The 22,455-nt window shown below is 43.3% G+C and overlaps 1 protein-coding gene across 4 annotated transcripts in view; it reads left to right on the top strand.

The window, feature by feature from the left end:
• Positions 1-885: 885 nt before the first annotated feature.
• The window catches only part of LOC307006151 (TRIO and F-actin-binding protein-like), a 34,822-nt gene continuing 13,252 nt past the window's right edge, over positions 886-22,455 (top strand). For 2 of the 4 annotated variants that reach the window (XM_079626829.1, XM_079626828.1), the window contains exons 1-12: positions 886-1,083; positions 2,732-2,877; positions 3,075-3,262; positions 3,456-5,715; positions 6,284-6,389; positions 8,022-8,075; positions 8,146-8,217; positions 10,199-10,255; positions 10,340-10,408; positions 20,679-20,768; positions 20,868-20,977; positions 21,221-21,617. In XM_079626829.1, the coding sequence (XP_079482955.1) occupies positions 898-1,083; positions 2,732-2,877; positions 3,075-3,262; positions 3,456-5,715; positions 6,284-6,389; positions 8,022-8,075; positions 8,146-8,217; positions 10,199-10,255; positions 10,340-10,408; positions 20,679-20,768; positions 20,868-20,977; positions 21,221-21,617 (3,735 nt within the window). In that variant the 5' untranslated portion in view covers positions 886-897. Of the gene's footprint in view, positions 1,084-2,731; positions 2,878-3,074; positions 3,263-3,455; positions 5,716-6,283; positions 6,390-8,021; positions 8,076-8,145; positions 8,218-8,752; positions 9,022-10,198; positions 10,256-10,339; positions 10,409-20,678; positions 20,769-20,867; positions 20,978-21,220; positions 21,621-22,455 lie in introns of those variants that run through there. The other 2 variants (XM_079626827.1, XM_079626830.1) reach the window with 2 other exon arrangements.

Genomic DNA, 22,455 nt, shown 5'->3' with positions numbered 1-22,455 from the left:
TCTGGGAGCAGCGCTCGGGGGAAAGGCGTACAGGCGCCGCCTCGGCCTCGTCTGCACCGTGGGAATCAACCCCAGCGGGCTGATGCGTGAGGGAGAACCACAGTGTTCAACCACAGATCCACTTCCACTGGGCCGAACCTCTCGCATATCGACACCTGGAGAACCCGGAGAACAAGTTGGCAAAAAGATTGAATTGCTAGGGAGTTGTTCAATGCAAACATTTGAATGTATTTTTCTTATGCCAAACATTCCTCAAGTCTTTCTCTTGTGAAGTGAGCAGCGTGTGTTCAGGTGAAGGAGTGTGTGTGACTGTGAGGGAGTGTGTGTGTGTGTGTGTGTGTGTGTGTGACTGTGAAGGAGTGAGTGTGTGTGTGTGTGTGTGTGTGTGTGACTGAGTGAGTGACTGTGTGTGTGTGAGTGAGTGTGTGTGTGACTGTGAGGGAGTGTGTGTGTGTGTGTGTGTGTGTGTGACTGTGAGGGAGTGTGTGTGTGGGTGTGTGTGTGTGTGTGTGTGTGTGTGAGACTGTGAGTGAGTGAGTGAGTTTGTGTGTGCGTGTGTGTGACTGTGAGGGAGTGAGTGAGTGTGTGTGTTGATGTTGTGCAGCAGCTGCTGCACGTCTCTGATATTTAATACACACAACAGATGGACACACACGTGCAGCATCACTGTCTGCTATTGTTGAGCGAGCCAATGGGACGAGTGTGTGTGTGTGTGTGTGAGAGAGAGAGAGAGCGAGAGAGAGTGTGAGTAGTGTTCATCTCAAACTCAATCGACCCTCATCTGCTGCTCAGGTAACACACGTTCCCTCTCACGGTCTGTCTCTTCGAGCGCTTGTTTTCTGCTGTTTTGTACGAGTTTGAATCTGCATGGTCTGTGAAGGCGATTAAAGATTACCCATGATGCCCCTGGCTGCCGCTGATGAGCCCGTGTGCCCGAAGTTCCAGCCCAACATCTTCGACTCCACCCGCTGCCACGACTGCTTGCGACAGAAACACCTGCACAACACCAGCGGCGGCGTCGAGCACACACCCGGGCCACGCGCTCCTGACGCGCACGGCGACGAGAAAGACACCAGCGCCAAGGTGAGACGCAGACAGAGATAGCGACACACACACACACACACACACACACACACACACAGACACACACAGAGATAGCGACACACACACACACAAACACACACACAGAGAGATAGCGACACACACACACACACACAGAGAGATAGCGACACACACACACACACAGATAGTGACACACACACAGAGAGATAGTGACACACACACAGATAATGGCACACACACACAGACTGTATCAGTAAGTAGTAGCTAACTAGTAACTAGTCAAGTTTACTGCACAAAAGCGAAACTCTGCAGTGTGTGTTCGGACTCTATAATAATAACAGATGCAGTGTGTAATAAATTAGAGTAATTAATTCAAGTAATACAGGAGAGTGGATGACGTGCGCGCGCACATTCTCATTATTAATGAGTGAAGGCGGATCGTTTTCGTCTCTTTGCGGCATCAGAGTAACACAATACATTCACAGAGAGACTTCGACAGCTGAACACTGCCGTGACACACTGACAGAAATGTATTATTGGGGGGTTGCTATAACACTGGTAAAAATTATGTGTTGGATGGATTTACTTTTGGAAATTGGAATAATTGCACTTTAAATTAACAAAAAAAAACTTTGTGTACTTAAACATTTGAGTTCACTCAACATTCTTTACTTAAAAATATATGTAATGCGATATAATCTACTAATGTTAAGTTAACACAACTTGCATTATTGTTAAGTGTTTATGTTGAGTGAACTCAAATATTTAAGTACATATAACAAAGGTGTTCTTGTTCCTTTTCAGTAAAATTATTCCAATTTGGGTTTACTTAAAAAGTGTGATGCAAAAATGGTGCATATATATTTTAAGTAAATCCAACACATACTTTTGACCAGTGTTCAGTGTGGTTCTAGGTGTGTTCTTCCTGCATGGCATGAAAATGTCCTCTTCTGGTCTGTATGTGGCTCAGGTTCTTCCTTCCATGTGCGTCTGTTGGATTTTTTCACATGTTTTCCAGTCCAGCAGGTAAAATGATCCCTCAGTAAAGTAACAGCACTGTCCTCAACAACACCCCTGGTTTGAGGAATCATCCATGTCTGGAGTTATTCAAGAGTTAGCACTATCAGCACCAGTGAAGATGACTGATCAACATTACCAGTGAACACGTGATTCACTCTTTGATACGCTGTAAAATATTACCTGACCGAAAAGAGTTATCACGTAATCATGCTTATCATCTCAGAAGTGTTCATCCGTATTTGACGATTACTGATATTTCAGCTGCTGATTATTCACTCATCTGAAATAATGATGAGAAGAAAAGCCACAAACCAGACCGAGTTACAGCCGTGAAACCCTAAACCCGTACAGTGTGTGTGTGTGATAAGGCATGTGAAGTGCTATTTTAGTTGCTTGCTTTCCTCAGAAATCTCCAGTTAACAAGACCTTAAATCTAGTCTTATTTTATTTGGAGCAAAACATGTCTATTAGTGATAAAGAGCCGCTAACATTACTAATGCAGAAACCTTGGTTTATTATAAGATGAATTCACAGCATAATTTTCTTCTGATGCCTTAAAGTTCCTTCAGAACATCATGGGTTACACAGATGGTTTCCTCCGTAATGCGCTGCTCTCTGATTGGTTGCGTGTGTTCCGTCCACCAATCAGGAGGACTCAGATGTGCTGTCAGTGGTCAGCAGCTACTGTGATGTCAGCAGAGGGGGGCGGGGCTTTGAGGAGAGCTCCCTCTGCATCTTGAGTCCCGACTGTGACCTGTATCTGTGTGACGGAGACGACGACCAAAGCTCGGACAGGTAAGCCTGCTAAAGAGTCCTTGCATGTTACTCAGTCTTTAAATTGAGTCTACGCTGTTGTTATGATATTTATCTTGAGTTATAAGAAGTTTTTTTTAAACTTTGCATTGCATACTTTGCTTCAAGAATGTGTTTTGGGGATAAAAAGGCTGTGAGAGTTCTGGCATCATTCTTTCCGTATGCAACTTTAATCCCAGTCAGGGTGACGATTCCGTGTACAGCATCTCTGCCGGTTCTGAGGAATACTCCAGCCTCCTTCATCATCCTTCATCCTACCGTAGAATGACCCGCTTGGATCCGCCGCCGCACCGGATGAGCCCCCGTTCCTGGACAGAGGCTTCTCAGAGTCGCCGGGATGGCTTTGGCCAGATCGGTTTTTCTCACGGTGAGGAAAACACCAATATCCAGTTACCAGCCGAGCAGCTTGTGGTGTTTTTGGGATAGTCAGAGTGGCAGTTTGAGGTGTCAGGTGGGGTCGGGTTGCACGGGCTTTTCCTGAGTGCTGCGTCATGGTGCATGAGTGCAGGGTATCAGTTCACATATTAACACAGGTCACGATCTTGTCTCTCTGTCTGCAGGCAGCGTGAAGGAAGGAAGGGATCGGGAGAGTGGATATTTCTCTCTGGGAAGGGCTGCCGGGAGCAGAGCTCTCCGTGATCAGAGTCCCCCTGCTCCTTATCGGCATTCTGAGAGAGGGCATCCCTTGCCTAGCAACAAAAGCCCAGAACCCAAAGCTGCCATTCCCTTTCGTAACCCGGATCTAGGCGTCCCCTCGGAAAGGAGAACCTCAGAGTTTCAGAACCCCGACCAGCTCGCAGAAGACTATCCTGCGCAGTATCCTCCGGACCCGCTGGATCTCAGCGTGGAGGTCGAGGCCCTCGCTGGTCCCCGAGCGCTGAGTCCAACCCCGTTCAAACAAGCTGAATCGATCGGTTCCTCTGGCCGAAGAGGTGGACGAAATCCCCACATGTCTCCCTTACGGCAGCCGGGAACGCTCAACTCTTCCCAAAGAGGTTCCTCCTCTCCCTCCCGTAGTACCTCCCCGTTCAGACGGGCCGAGTCCAGCTCCTCTCTCAATACGGTCGGCTTTCGGCCTAGCAGTGTTTCACTCGGACAAGATCGGGCATCGCTCAGTCCGGCACGGAATAGTTACTCTGGCGGTGTGCAGAAAAACCTCAGATCGTTTGCGAGCACCGTAGGCACCGTCAGTACTGTTAGTAAGTCTTACGTGGATCTGAGAGGCTCTTTACAGAAACCCGATACAAACAGCTCCTTCGTTGGGTCTAGAGAAAACCGAGGAAGCTTGTCCCCTTCCAGACGGAGTTATGAAAGTCCTGCTCTTAGGAAAACTGAAACAAAAAGCCCTTTGTACGAGCGCGGTCATGACAGACAGAGTTCCTCCTCCTCAGTGAACCGATTTGATTCAAGCCAGTCTCCTTCCAGACGGAGTTATGAAGGTCCTGCTCTTAGGAAAAGTGAAACGAAAAGCGTTACATATGAACGCGGTCATGAAAGACAGAGTTCCTCCCCTTCAGTGGGTCGCTATGATTCAAGAAGCCAGTCCCCTTCCAGACGGAGTTATGAAGGTCCTGCTCTTAGTAAAACCGTAACAAAAAGCCCTTCATATGAACGCAGTAATGATAGACAGAAATCCTCCACCTCAGTGGGCCGATTTGATTCAAGAAGCCAGTCTCCTTCCAGAATGAGTTATGAAGGTCCTTCTCTTAGGAAAACTGAGACGAAAAACACCTCGTACGAGCGCGGTCATGACAGACGGAGTTCCTCCCCTTCCTCAAAGGGCCGCTATGATTCAAGAAGCCAGTCCCCGATGGGGAGGCCGGAGACAAATGGCTCATCAAGTCAGATTCGAGAGGGTCGACGCAGTGCGTCTCCGGTCAGGAAGGGCTACGGAACGCCCAGCCAATCAGACAGAAGATCTGTGTCTAATGGGCGGAGTCATGACAGAAACAGCCCCTCCCCATCCAGGAAAAGTTATGAAACGCAAAGCCAAACCACAATGAAGACACCAGAAGCAAAGAGCTCCCTTCACAGCTACAACCGAGACAGCCGACACTCTTCCCCAAGTAGAGGCCCACATCGAAACCTTGGCTCATCATCGCCTCGTAAGTCTGAAATGAGCCAGTCCTCATTAAACCGTGGCCCCAAGAGTCGCAGTCCCTCCCCCTTAAGGCGGGCCAATGACACCCCAAGCCAATCTCTTCCCCGTAAGTCAGAGATGTCTACATGTATGTCTACATGTATGTCTACACTGAGACGTGACATCGCAGACCACATCCCTCTCAGGAACACTGTGAGTGACAGAACTGGCTCCACCTCTCATGTAAGAAACTCCACAAGTAACCAATCACAGCCTGATTCAACCCCTTCATCAGGCCGCTGGAGAGGCTCCACCCACTCTCTCAACAGCCAATCAGTCTCGCGTAACTCCTCCCCATCACGACACAGCACTGAGAAGAAACATATCAGCTCCTTTCCAAAATCTGTCCCTGTCGCCTGGGAATCGCCACAAGACGGAAGCAAGAAGAGCAGCATGAGGAAAAGCCAAGAGGTGCAAAGCTCCACGCCTAACAGCCGGCGAGCGCCGAGCCAACACCGAAGCCCCTCCCCTCCGGTCCAAAGACACACCTCTTCCCAGAGCTCCATGGACTCGGAGTCAAGCCATCTATCCGCCGGGTCGTCGGGTCTCAACCGGGAAGAATATGCCATGATGGCTGACATTCCCAAGGTCAAAACGGTCTTCCAACGGGAGGGTCCGAGCCAGCTGGGGGGGGTCGAGAGCCGTCAGAAACGAGAACTTTCCCGCTACAAACCGGCCAGGTGCACAGAAAATGTTCTTCTCAAAGTAACACAATGTAAAAAAGAGTAGCAAAGCCAGGGCGTGTTTAGAAATGTTATCATAAATTCAGGATTAAACTGTAAGTAATTCATAACGCAGCAGTGAGAGCTCAATGGTAGTTATCAAATTAGACCAAATATGAAATAAACGTATGAGTAAGGTAGTGGTTGACCAACACTGTTTTTTTTCGATGACCGATATCTTAGAGAGCAGGGACGTCAATATAATTTTTTTTATATATATATATTTTTTTTTATTTGAATTTATTTGAATTCATATTTAATAAATTATAAATAAATCATTTAAAAATGAAAGACGCCAAAAATGTAAGTCCAACACATTGGGCAAACAGAAAAGCTTACCGGCCGATGCCGATATTTAAAAATGACAAATATCGGCCGATATATCGGTCAACCACTAGTGTAAACGCCAGAGTATGTGTAGAATATTGTGGATCAGATATCACGAGGGTTTAGTCATATCTTCAGGCTCACGGTCGTGATGAGCTAGTGACCCGGGTGATCTGAATCTGAGTTTGTGTGTTTCCAGTCACTCCCAGAGCAAATCTCCTCACTGGGAATGGGACGAGCTAGAGGATGAAAGAGGCAGTGGTACACTATCGAGGGCTCACTCCTCCAGCTCCCTGCACACACAGGTAAACACACACCCTCTTACACTCACAGCTCAGGGCTGAGTATCACAGGCCAAGGATACGAGCTGTACACCTGCTCCTAAATGCCCGTTCACACCATGGATGATATAACTAACTATACCCATAACGTTTTATTAATTGTTCTATCTCTGCGAAAACAGGGAAGTCTAAACCACAACTATAATGTCACAATGGAACAATTTCATTGGAATCGCTTTCAGAGCTCATTTTCTGATGCTGGTGAACGATAAAAACACTGACAGCCAATCAGAATCCATCCTGCGTTAGAGAGCTCGAGCTTTTAAAGTGCCAGACGACAAAACTGCAGTACACACGTAAAATAAACAATGTTATCATCAGCTGGTGTGTACACTATAGTTATTGTTATGGTTTTCATTATAATTATTGTTACAGATATTATTAGTTAGTTATCATTACAGTTATCATTAGCCGATAGTTATCTTTATAGTTAGTGTTAGTGTTATCATTTCCGTTATAGGTATCATTACAGTTATGGTTAGTTATCTGCATAGTTAGTGTTATTGTTATCATTTCCGTTATAGGTATCATTACAGTTATGGTTAGTTATCTGCATAGTTACTGTTAGTGTCATCATTATAGTTATTGTTAGAGTTATGGTTAGTTATCTTTGTTAGAGTTATGGTTAGTTATCTGTATAGTTATTGTTAGTGTCATCATTATATTTTGTGTTATTGTTATAATTACAGTTATGGTTAGTTATTGTTAGAGTTATGGTTAGTTATCTTTGTTAGAGGTATGGTTAGTTATCTGTATAGTTATTGTTAGTGTCATCATTATAGTTATTGTTAGAGTTATGGTTAGTTATCTTTGTTAGAGTTATGGTTAGTTATCTGTATAGTTATTGTTAGTGTCATCATTATAGTTTGTGTTATTGTTATAATTACAGTTATGGTTAGTTATTGTTAGAGTTATGGTTAGTTATCTGTATAGTTATTGTTAGAGTTATGGTTAGTTATCTTTGTTAGAGGTATGGTTAGTTATCTGTATAGTTATTGTTAGTGTCATCATTATAGTTATTGTTAGAGTTATGGTTAGTTATCTTTGTTAGAGTTATGGTTAGTTATCTTTGTTAGAGTTATGGTTAGTTATCTTTGTTAGAGTTATGGTTAGTTATCTGTACTATAGTTATTGTTAGAGTTATGGTTAGTTATCTGTATAGTTATTGTTAGTGTCATCATTATAGTTTGTGTTATTGTTATAATTACAGTTATGGTTAGTTATTGTTAGAGTTATGGTTAGTTATCTGTATAGTTATTGTTAGAGTTATGGTTAGTTATCTTTGTTAGAGTTATGGTTAGTTATCTGTATGTCGCAGTCCTCAGTGACGTTAAAAATATCACACCGATCCTGTCTGCAGTGTATGAGAAAACCACACACCCTTGTACTTTCCACTGGTTAAACCCAGCCAGCATGAGTATCTTTATCCTGAAAGACATCAAAAACCAAACACACACACACACACACACACACACACACACTGTTTGCACACACGTCTGCTGCCCAGGTCTATGATCATGAACCTGTGTGTCTCATGTAGTATGTGTGTGTGTGTGTGTGTGTGTGTGTGTGTGTGTGTGTGTGTGTGTTTGACAGAGAGCAGGCAGTCCGGTCGAGGAGCAGCCGTCCAGATCATCCGGACAGAAGCAGGTACAGTCACATCTCTGTAGACACACTCGAGGTCCTTCAACGCTCACACCAGTGTGTGTTTGTTCTGCAGAAAGCACACAGACCCTCAGTGTATTTCTCCTGCAGCGTGGATCAGACTGATGAAGAACCGATGCAACAACAGGCACGTCACTCACTGCCACACTACACTCACACACTCACACACACACACTTACAGGGATCATTCACACATAAATAAAAACCCTGTCATCATTTACACACCATTGTTGTTCCGAACCCATTTGACTTTCTTCTTCTCTGGAACACAAAAGGCGATGTTAGGCTGAATGACAGTCTCAGTCACCATTCACTTTCACTGCATCTTTGAACAGAACTGATTAAATCAACATCTACTTTGCGTCATAGGGGTTTGGAACAGCATGAGGGCGAGTGAGTGATTATTGAGTCATTTTTGGATGTAACGTTACACTTTAACATTTATGTGTCATCTTTTAATATAGATTTTTTGTGTGCTTATTTTTAACTTTATATTAATTTTTAGTTATGTTGGAGAGGACGGCCGCTCAAGTTTGCGTTCTCCCCATTATTTTGTGTTAAACCAACATAGCAGGTTTACTGTGAGAGTATTGTTTGCGCGCTGCTGATTGGTTGCTGTGCTGCGCTTGGAGGCTCTTATTGGTTGTTGTGCTTCGCTGGGCGGTTCTGATTGGTTGTTGTGCTTCGCTGGGCGGTTCTGATTGGCCGCTCGCTTCCGCTGAACTGTAATCGGGATCCGCCCCGGCTACACCGACAGCAGCGCGAGTTCCGTCAAACTTACGTCGCGATCTATCGATTAAATCAGTAAAAGTATTATTAAACATGATGATCTTCAGCTTTAGTAAACACTGACAGCGGTAAAGCTTCTCAGATGCGGCGTGTTTAATCTGCGTTTGTGTTTGTGCTGCGGCTGGATTTGAACATCATGACGGTGAGTTTCACTTTAATTCACTTTAATATCCGTCGCTCTCAGTGTAAACACGACGGCAGTTTAATTCTGTGTTGTACAAGTCCATTCAAACCCCAGTTAGTGTGTGTTGGCGTGCAGTGTGTGTTGTGTTTGCACGGTACGTGAGCAAACATAACTTGTTTTTTTATATATGTGTGTGTGTTTGTGCGCGCGCGACACACCCGCGCACACAGCGCATGCGCATTACTGAGGCTGATTTCTAGTTCATGTAAATAAACACAAACTCTGATATTATAAGTGCTTTGATAATCCTGATCAGAGTTTAGTTCAGCTGTCACCATCACCTGTGTGTGTGTGTGTGTGTGTGTGTGCGCGCGCGCGCTTTATAAGGCATGTGATCATTGTGTAACTCGAATATTTGATCAGATTAGTTTTTCTAATGTTCATTTATGTGTTAATTTGTCTTTTTGTGTCAAAAACGGTGGTAATCAAATTAAGGCACGAATCATTAACCATTAAATATTTTAAAATGTTATCAAATGAAAATCAAACAATTCCTTTTATTTCTTGGCAAACAAAATACTACAACTAAATGTTAATGTAATAAAAATTAAGTTTGTTATTATTATATTATTACTTTGAAAGGTACAGTCTACTTTACAATAGTATTATATTTCTGTCACAATTTCATCCAAATCCCGTGACATTCTGATACACGGTAATCCCATCATAATGACTGGATTCTGTCCGAGCTTTCGTGAATCATTCTAGAAGCTACTGAGTCATCATGATGAATCATTTGATATTGATTAATTTTCTGAATCACAGACACTCTTTGACTAAGAGTGTTTATTAAAGTTTGTTCGTCATTATTACTGAACTACAGAAGAACTGATTAGAGTAATCTGTGGTGAAGTACACTGGTGACGTTTAGCCTATTTATTCATATTTTGGTGTAAATAAGTGATGGATTTTACAATTGCATTAGGCTTTAAATTCTTTGGAAACTATGTTTTTATTTAGTGATAAATGAACATCAGTTTCACCATCAGTGTCTGTTGTTTCCTGTGCTATCGTGTTTGTTCCTCACACACTTACACGCAGATGTGTGTGTGTGTGTGTGTGAGTGAGTGAGCGAGTGTGCTAAGTGCTAAGGACGATACATTGACACTCCTCTGATAAACCTGTCTGTCTGTAGCCTGACCTGCTGAACTTTAAGAAGGGATGGATGTCTAAACTGGACGAGAGTGGAGAGGTGAGACACGTCTGTCTCTGTTATCATGATGTTGAAGTGTGTTTCATCATGACTGACCGTGTGTGTGTGTGTGTGTGTGTTCAGTGGAGGAAACACTGGTTTGTGCTGACGGACGCTGGACTGAAGTACTACAGAGACTCTGCGGCGGAGGAGGTGAGAATCACACGTATGAACACGAAACATGCGAAACACACAAACACGTATGAACACGCTAACATGCAACACGACACACGTGTGTGAACACGACACATGCGAAACACACAAACACGTATGAACACGCTAACATGCAACACGACACGTGTATGAACACGACACGTGTAAACACGCTAACATGCGAACACACAAACACGTATGAACACTACACATGCGAAACACACAAACACGTATGAACACGACACATGCGAAACACACAAACGCGTATGAACACTACACATGCGAAACACACAAACACGTATGAACACGACACATGCGAAACACACAAACACGTATGAACACTACACATGCGAACACACAAACACGTATGAACACGACACATGCGAAACACACAAACACGTATGAACACTACACATGCGAACACACAAACACGTATGAACACGACACATGCGAAACACACAAACACGTATGAACACGACACATGCGAACACAAACACGTATGAACACTACACATGCGAAACACACAAACACGTATGAACACGACACATGCGAACACAAACGCGTATGAACACGACACATGCGAACACACAAACACGTATGAACACGACACATGCGAACACACAAACACGTATGAACACTACACATGCGAACACAAACGCGTATGAACACGCTAACATGCGAACACACAAACACGTATGAACACGACACATGCGAAACACACAAACACGTATGAACACGACACATGCGAAACACACAAACACGTATGAACACGACACATGCGAAACACACAAACACGTATGAACACGACACATGCGAACACAAACGCGTATGAACACTACACATGCGAACACACAAACACGTATGAACACGACACATGCGAAACACACAAACACGTATGAACACTACACATGCGAACACAAACGCGTATGAACACGCTAACATGCGAACACACAAACACGTATGAACACGACACATGCGAAACACACAAACACGTATGAACACGACACATGCGAAACACACAAACACGTATGAACACGACACATGCGAAACACACAAACACGTATGAACACGACACATGCGAACACACGCGTATGAACACGACACATGCGAAACACGTATGAACACTACACATGCGAACACAAACGCGTATGAACACTACACATGCGAACACACAAACACGTATGAACACGACACATGCGAAACACACAAACACGTATGAACACGACACATGCGAACACAAACGCGTATGAACACTACACATGCGAACACACAAACACGTATGAACACGACACATGCGAAACACACAAACACGTATGAACACGACACATGCGAACACAAACGCGTATGAACACTACACATGCGAACACACAAACACGTATGAACACGACACATGCGAAACACACAAACACGTATGAACACGACACATGCGAAACACACAAACACGTATGAACACGACACATGCGAACACAAACGCGTATGAACACGACACATGCGAAACACACAAACACGTATGAACACGACACATGCGAAACACACAAACACGTATGAACACGACACATGCGAACACAAACGCGTATGAACACGCTAACATGCGAACACACAAACACGTATGAACACGACACATGCGAAACACACAAACACGTATGAACACAACACATGCGAAACACACAAACACGTATGCACACGACACATGCGAACACACAAACACGTATGAACACGACACATGCGAAACACACAAACGCGTATGAACACGACACATGCGAACACACAAACACGTATGAACACGACACATGCGAACACACAAACACGTATGAACACGACACATGCGAAACACACAAACACGTATGAACACTACACATGCGAACACAAACGCGTATGAACACGACACATGCGAACACACAAACACGTATGAACACGACACATGCGAACACACAAACACGTATGAACACTACACATGCGAACACAAACGCGTATGAACACGCTAACATGCGAACACACAAACACGTATGAACACGACACATGCGAAACACACAAACACGTATGAACACGACACATGCGAAACACACAAACACGTATGAACACGACACATGCGAACACAAACGCGTATGAACACTACACATGCGAACACACAAACACGTATGAACACGACACATGCGAAACACACAAACACGTATGAACACGACACATGCGAAACACACAAACACGTATGAACACGACACATGCGAACACAAACGCGTATGAACACTACACATGCGAACACACAAACACGTATGAACACGACACATGCGAACACACAAACACGTATGAACACTACACATGCGAACACACAAACGCGTATGAACACTACACATGCGAACACACAAACACGTATGAACACTACACATGCGAAACACACAAACACGTATGAACACGACACATGCGAACACACAAACACGTATGAACACGACACATGCGAACACACAAACGCGTATGAACACTACACATGCGAACACACAAACACGTATGAACACTACACATGCGAAACACACAAACACGTATGAACACTACACATGCGAACACACAAACACGTATGAACACGACACATGCGAAACACACAAACACGTATGAACACTACACATGCGAAACACACAAACACGTATGAACACGACACATGCGAACACAAACGCGTATGAACACGACACATGCGAACACACAAACACGTATGAACACGACACATGCGAAACACACAAACACGTATGAACACGACACATGCGAACACAAACACGTATGAACACTACACATGCGAACACACAAACACGTATGAACACGACACATGCGAAACACACAAACACGTATGAACACTACACATGCGAACACAAACGCGTATGAACACGACACATGCGAACACACAAACACGTATGAACACTACACATGCGAACACAAACACGTATGAACACTACACATGCGAACACACAAACACGTATGAACACTACACATGCGAACACACAAACACGTATGAACACGACACATGCGAAACACACAAACACGTATGAACACTACACATGCGAACACAAACGCGTATGAACACTACACATGCGAACACACAAACGCGTATGAACACTACACATGCGAACACAAACGCGTATGAACACGACACATGCGAACACACAAACACGTATGAACACTACACATGCGAACACAAACACGTATGAACACTACACATGCGAAACACACAAACACGTATGAACACGACACATGCGAACACACAAACACGTATGAACACTACACATGCGAACACAAACGCGTATGAACACGCTAACATGCGAACACACAAACACGTATGAACACGACACATGCGAAACACACAAACACGTATGAACACAACACATGCAAGGCAAGGCAAGGCAAGGCAAGTTTATTTATATAGCACATTTCATACACAGTGGTAATTCAAAGTGCTTTACATAGAAGAAATAAAAATAAAAATAATTACATAGATAATAAAGGAAATAAGAATAATTAAAACAGTTTAGAAAATAAAATACGGTGCAAACAGTCGGACGAACAGTGGCACAGTGCTCATTCAGTAAATGCAAGGCTAAGCAGTGGTAATTCAAAGTGCTTTACATAGAAGAAATTAAAATAATCAAAAGAAATAAGAATAATTAAAACCGTGTCTGAGATGGAAGTGATTGAGCAGGTTCGCGGTGCCACTGGACCTACAATCCAGGGACGTCCTCTGCTGGGGTGGTGTACCACACCAGTATTGCCCCACTGGGCCCCCACAGAGCACGTTTCACTTTTGCTGTTTTAAACAAACAGCGAACCTCTATACTCTCCATAGTATAGCTAATCTTCACTCGCCTCGTCGGAGTGAAGCTCTCCCGTTCCCCTTCAAAATCTCTTCCAATCAGACAGCCCTAAAAATTAATAAAATCTTCCTGAATCACAGTTTGGAAAAAAAAAAAAAAAAAAAAAAAATACAGTGCAAACAGTCGGACGTATTTTATATCGACCGGTAGCTATTATAGATCTTTCTTTTAAAAGGATCTTCTTACTTACATGCATCAACTTTCTTTTCTCTTTCAATCTTCTTACCATCTATCAACTTTCTATTCTCTTTCAATCTTCTTACGACTTTCAATCTTCTTACCATCTATCAACTTTCTATTCTCTTTCAATCTTCTTACGACTTGCCATCTATCAACTTCCTTTTCTCTTTCAATCTTCTTACGACTTCCCTGTATCAACTTTCTATTCTCTTTCAATCTTCTTTCAATCTTCTTATGACCATTTATCAACTTCCTTTTCTCTTTCAATCTTCTTACTTACCATCTATCAACTTCCTTTTCTCTTTCAATCTTCTTACTTACCATCTATCAACTTTCTATTCTCTTTCAATCTTCTTACGACTTCCCTGTATCAACTTTCTTTTCTCTTTCATTTACTTGCACATTCTTTTCACTTTCCTTAGCCCAGCATTCACATTCTTAGCTCTTTCTCAGACTAAAACTTTAATATCGAACAGTGGCACATGCGAAACACACAAAACACGTATGCACACGACACATGCGAACACACAAACACGTATGAACACTACACATGCGAACACAAACGCGTATGAATATGCTAACATGCGAAACACACAAACGCGTATGGACACTACACATGCGAACACACAAACACGTATGAACACGACACATGCGAAACACACAAACACGTATGAACACGACACATGCGAAACACACAAACACGTATGAACACGACACATGCGAACACAAACACGTATGAATATGCTAACATGCGAAACACACAAACGCGTATGGACACTACACATGCGAACACACAAACACGTATGAACACGACACATGCGAAACACACAAACACGTATGAACACGACACATGCGAAACACACAAACACGTATGAACACGACACATGCGAAACACACAAACACGTATGAACATGACACATGCGAAACACACAAACACGTATGAACACGACACATGCGAAACACACAAACACGTATGAACACGACACATGCGAACACAAACGCGTATGAACACGCTAACATGCGAACACACAAACACGTATGAACACGACACATGCGAAACACACAAACACGTATGAACACGACACATGCGAAACACACAAACACGTATGCACACGACACATGCGAAACACACAAACACGTATGAACACGACACATGCGAAACACACAAACACGTATGCACACGACACATGCGAACACACAAACACGTATGAACATGACACATGCGAACACAAACGCGTATGAACACGACACATGCGAAACTAGGGCTGGGCGATATGGCCAAAAAAAAATATCACGATATTTTTTTTTATATCAGTCGATATCGATAATTATCGATAAATGTCAAATCTTTATTTATTTCAAGTTTAAAGACAGATTTTTACTCCAAAGTGAAAGCTGTAGAAACCAGCGCGTTGTGTTTTTAAACTACTCTTTATTGTCAGAACATATCATGACAAACACTTGCCAAACAGGGGAACATTCACAAATCCGAGGTAGAACATTCAAACATTTGTCATTTTTCCTTAACAAAATAAATATCTTTATTTCAGTAGTATTAGCTTGAGTTAGGATGCAGATTTACTATTATATACAATTTATGTTCATTAACAAAAACAGTAACATCTGTTAAAAAAAGTAACAACATTATTTTTATTTGGTAAAATGTAATATTCTTTAGTTTTATTAAAATTAACCATTGGTCATCCAGCATCATGCATTTAGATCATGATAACCACAGATAAAATGTAACTTTATGGTTTCTATGGTATTTATGAAAACCAGTAGCCTAAATACATTATTAAAAACTGTAATTATATTACATTAGTCCTTTAATACATTGTCTACATTAATAATATTATACAATTCAATATATATAGGCTATATCCCACGCACATTTCATGGTGCAGTTAATATTACTAGGCTAACGTTACAGTAACGTTAAATCCGTGGTAAATGATGGAAATGTGTAACGTTAGACGGAAAAGCCTTCTCTGTATCGTTGCGCACAGTGTTTCTCATGTTCGTCAGCGCTGTTTCATCTGCCTTTAAACTGGTTTAAATCACTGAGACATTTGTGTTCCTCGCTGAATTCAAGCGCTTCTCACTGGATCTAGTGACCGAGACGGATCAGAGTAAACGCGTCTGCTCTAGTGAGCTCGCGCTGCGCTGCCGTTTGGACTTTGAGCCGAGCGGATAAACGGTCCGTGTGACACGTATGAACACGACACATGCGAACACAAACACGTATGAACACGACACATGCGAACACAAACACGTATGAATACGCTAACATGCAACACTGCACACGTATGAACACGACACATGCGAACACAAACACGTATGAACACGACACATGCGAACACAAACACGTATGAATACGCTAACATGCGAAACACACAAACGCGTTTGAACACGACACATGCGAACACAAACACGTATGAACACTACACATGCGAACACAAACGCGTATGAACACGCTAACATGCGAACACACAAACACGTATGAACACGACACATGCGAAACACACAAACACGTATGAACACGACACATGCGAAACACACAAACACGTATGCACACGACACATGCGAACACACAAACACGTATGAACACGACACATGCGAAACACACAAACACGTATGAACACGACACATGCGAACACAAACACGTATGAATATGCTAACATGCGAAACACACAAACGCGTATGAACACGACACATGCGAACACTGCACACGTATGAATACGCTAACATGCGAAACACACAAACGCGTTTGAACACGACACATGCGAACACTGCACACGTATGAATACGCTAACATGCAACACTGCACACGTATGAACACGACACATGCGAAACACACAAACACGTATGAACACGACATATGCGAACACAAACACGTATGAACACGACACATGCGAACACAAACACGTATGAATACGCTAACATGCAACACTGCACACGTATGAACACGACACATGCGAACACAAACACGTATGAACACGACACATGCGAACACAAACACGTATGAACACGACACATGCGAAACACACAAACACGTATGAACACTACACATGCGAACACAAACACGTATGAATATGCTAACATGCGAAACACACAAACGCGTATGAACACGACACATGCGAACACTGCACACGTATGAATACGCTAACATGCGAAACACACAAACGCGTATGAACACGACACATGCGAACACAAACACGTATGAATATGCTAACATGCAACACTGCATACGTATGAACACGACACATGCGAAACACACAAACACGTATGAACACGACACATGCGAACACAAACACGTATGAACACGACACATGCGAACACAAACACGTATGAATACGCTAACATGCAACACTGCACACGTATGAACACGACACATGCGAACACAAACACGTATGAATACGCTAACATGCGAACACAAACACGTATTAATATGCTAACATGCGAAACACACAAACGCGTTTGAACACGACACATGCGAACACAAACACGTATGAACACTACACATGCGAACACAAACACGTATGAACACTACACATGCGAACACAAACGCGTATGAACACGCTAACATGCGAACACACAAACACGTATGAACACGACACATGCGAAACACACAAACACGTATGAACACGACACATGCGAAACACACAAACACGTATGCACACGACACATGCGAACACACAAACACGTATGAACACGACACATGCGAAACACACAAACACGTATGAACACGACACATGCGAACACAAACACGTATGAATATGCTAACATGCGAAACACACAAACGCGTATGAACACGACACATGCGAACACTGCACACGTATGAATACGCTAACATGCGAAACACACAAACGCGTTTGAACACGACACATGCGAACACTGCACACGTATGTATACGCTAACATGCAACACTGCACACGTATGAACACGACACATGCGAACACAAACACGTATGAACACGACACATGCGAACACAAACACGTATGAACACGACACATGCGAAACACACAAACACGTATGAACACGACATATGCGAACACAAACACGTATGAACACGACACATGCGAACACAAACACGTATGAATACGCTAACATGCAACACTGCACACGTATGAACACGACACATGCGAACACAAACACGTATGAACACGACACATGCGAACACAAACACGTATGAACACGACACATGCGAAACACACAAACACGTATGAATACGCTAACATGCAACACGACACACGTGTGAACACGACACATGCGAACACACAAACACGTATGAACACGACACGTGTGAACACGACACATGCGAACACAAACACGTATGAACACGACACATGCGAACACAAACACGTATGAACACGACACGTGTGAACACGACACATGCGAACACAAACACGTATGAACACGACACATGCGAACACAAACACGTATGAACACGACACGTATGAACACGACACGTGTGAACACGACACGTGTGAACACAACACATGCGAACACACAAACACGTATGTATACGACACGTGTGAACACAACACATGCAAACACACAAACACGTATGAACATATGCTAACTCGTATGAACCACGCATGAACACGACACATGCGAACACAAACACGTATGAACACGACACATGCGAACACAAACACGTATGAACACGACACGTGTGAACACGACACATGCGAACACAAACACGTATGAACACGACACATGCGAACACAAACACGTATGAACACGACACGTATGAACACGACACGTGTGAACACGACACGTGTGAACACAACACATGCGAACACACAAACACGTATGTATACGACACGTGTGAACACAACACATGCAAACACACAAACACGTATGAACATATGCTAACTCGTATGAACCACGCATGAACACGACACACACTCACATGTTTGAACACGAGACACGCTAACACGTATGAACACAACATGTATGAACACAACACACGCAAACACATATGAACACGACACACACTCACATGTTTCAACACGAGACACGCAAACACGTATGAACACGACACGCTAACACGTATGAACACAACATTTATGAACACAACACACGCAAACACATATGAACACGACACACGCTAACACGTATGATCACGCGAACACGTCATACACTCACATGTTTAAACACAACACACGCGAACACGTATGAACACGACACACGCTAACACGTATGAACACGACACACTCACATGTTTGAACACAACACACGCTAACGTGTATGAACACAACATGTATGAACACAACACACTCAAACACGTATGAACACGACACACGCTAACACGTATGAACACGACACACACTCACATGTATGAACACAACACACGCAAACACATATGAACACGACACACGCTAACACGTATGATCACACGAACACGTCATACACTCACGTTTAAACACAACACACGCAAACACGTATGAACACGACACACGCTAACACGTATGAACACGACACACACTCACATGTTTGAACACAACACACGCTAACGTGTATGAACACGACACACGCTAACACGTATGAACACGCATGACCACGACACACGCTAACATGTATGAACACGCTAACACGTATGAACACGACACACGCTAACACGTATGAACACGACACACGCTAACACGTATGAACACGCTAACATGCATGACCACGACACACGCTAACACGTATGAACACGACACACGCTAACACGTATGAACACGCTAACATGCATGACCACGCTAACACGCATGACCACGACACACGCTAACACGTATGAACACGCTAACACGCATGACCACGACACACGCTAACATGTATGAACACGCTAACACGTATGAACACGCTAACACGCATGACCACGACACACGCTAACACGCATGAACACGACACACGCTAACACGTATGAACACGCTAACATGCATGACCACGCTAACACGCATGACCACGACAAACGCTAACACGTATGAACACGCTAACACGCATGACCACGACACACGCTAACATGTATGAACACGACACTTACTCGCATGTTTGAACACAACACACAATTTCCACAGATTTCTGTGGAAACCGTCAGACATTTAATTGTTCAGGATTCTTTGAGCAGAACCGCATTGATTTGAAACAGAATCTTCTACTGTGTAGTTTCCGCACTTTAACGCAGTGGATGTGAGATTTATAATGATCGTGAATGCCGGTGTCCTGAAGAGTGTGTGATATCTGCTCAGAGAGACGAGGTGGATGGAGAGATCGACCTGAAGTCGTGTGTGAAGGTGTCGGAGTTCGACGTGGAGAAGAACTACGGCTTCCAGATCCAGGTCAGTAGAGACGTGTGTGTGTGTGTGTGTGTGAGAGAGATCCTGTCGGGACCTGCTGCATTCCTGTTCCTCACAATCTCTGACTCCCCTGTTCCTCAGACCAGAAACGCTGCTTTCACACTCTCAGCTATGACTGCTGGGATACGGAGGAACTGGATCGAGGTTCTGAGGAAGAACGTTCAACCCAGCAGCTCTCCAGACCTTACACAGTCAGTAACACACACTCACTCACTCACTCACTCACTCACTCACTCACTCACTCACTCACTCACTCACTCACTCTCTCTCTCTCTCTGGCTCAGGTACTGGCCACTCCCACTAACATGTGACCCTATAGAGACCAATCTCTCTCTCTCTCTCTCTCTCTCTCTCTCTCTCTCTCTCTCTCTCTCTCTCTCACACACACTCACTCTCACACACACTGACGCACTGATGTGTGTGTCTTCCCGCAGGCTGCCGAGCCTGAGCAGTGACAAAGAGAACGCTCGTCACCGACTGCGCAGCCAATCAGAAGCCTCCTCCACCACCGCAAACCCCGCCCACAGCAAGTTCGACTATGTGGAGCTGTCGCCCGTAGCCACGCCTCCTACTCCTGCCTCCGCCAATCAGAGAGAGTCCGGAGAGGGGCAGGTGAGGGAGCACAGCCAATGGCAGGAGGAACGTCGGCGGGACGACGCCCACAACCAGTGGGAGGCGGTGCTGTCGAGGAAGGGGGCGGGCCTGTCGGAACAGAGGCGAATAGAGGAGGAGATTGAGAAGAAGTGGGCGGAGTTTGAGCGGCTGCCACTCAAGGAGATGAGGTCACTTCCACCGATGGGCTCGTCAGCCAATCAGGCTCTGGAGAGGGAGGTAGTGCGTGGATACTGTCTATCTGCTCTCATGAATGACTTTATGAGAACTGAATAGAACACAGAGAGACTCGTGAGCCCTTATAACGCATTCGGCTCCTGTTTGATTTCTTAAGATTTGTTAAAAAATGCATCGTTTTTTTTTTTAATGGGGGTCAAACTTTTAAAATATGTCAACTATCCAAGAACTTATAATTTATCAGACGTTTTTTAAGAGAAATTAACTTTTAATGTCAATTTTGACCCAGATATACACATGATATTATGCCAATATACTGGGTGATTTATTTATTTAATTTTGTGAGTTAGATTTTTCTCAAAAATAAATTTTCTTGTAAAATATATTTAGTTTCTTTCCCATATATCACCCTTTCGGGACTGAATTTTGTTGTTAACCATAATTATTCACGCCTATTGTTTGTGATATTGATCACCTTTTTCATAATAAAAATGTATTTATTCAAGTAAAATAAGTATATTCCTTTTCTATACTTAATATATATTTATTATTATGTTTGAAAACATTCTAGAGTAATCATTCTTTATATATATATATATATATTTATTTATAGGTTCAATACATAATAATTCCATTGATTTCAGTTGGGATTGAAACTGTTCATTCTCATCTTATAATGAATTTAATATAATGTTATATTCAAATTCATTTTCTCGTAAATATTATTATTATTTAGTTTTTGCTATAGTCCAAGTATTATTCGAAATGTCAAAGAATGCTCATGTTCCACCGGGTCTAAATTGACCCGTAAAAACGGCTGCATGTTTTTTTTTTTGTGTGTTATAAGGGTTAATTTAGCGATCAAATGAACTCCATAAAG

Source organism: Phoxinus phoxinus, assembly GCF_949152265.1.
Source record: "Phoxinus phoxinus genome assembly, chromosome: 1".
Classification (NCBI taxonomy): domain Eukaryota; kingdom Metazoa; phylum Chordata; class Actinopteri; order Cypriniformes; family Leuciscidae; genus Phoxinus; species Phoxinus phoxinus.
The sequence above is the reverse complement of the archived record's forward strand: the minus strand, read 5'-3'. Positions and strand labels throughout refer to the sequence as shown.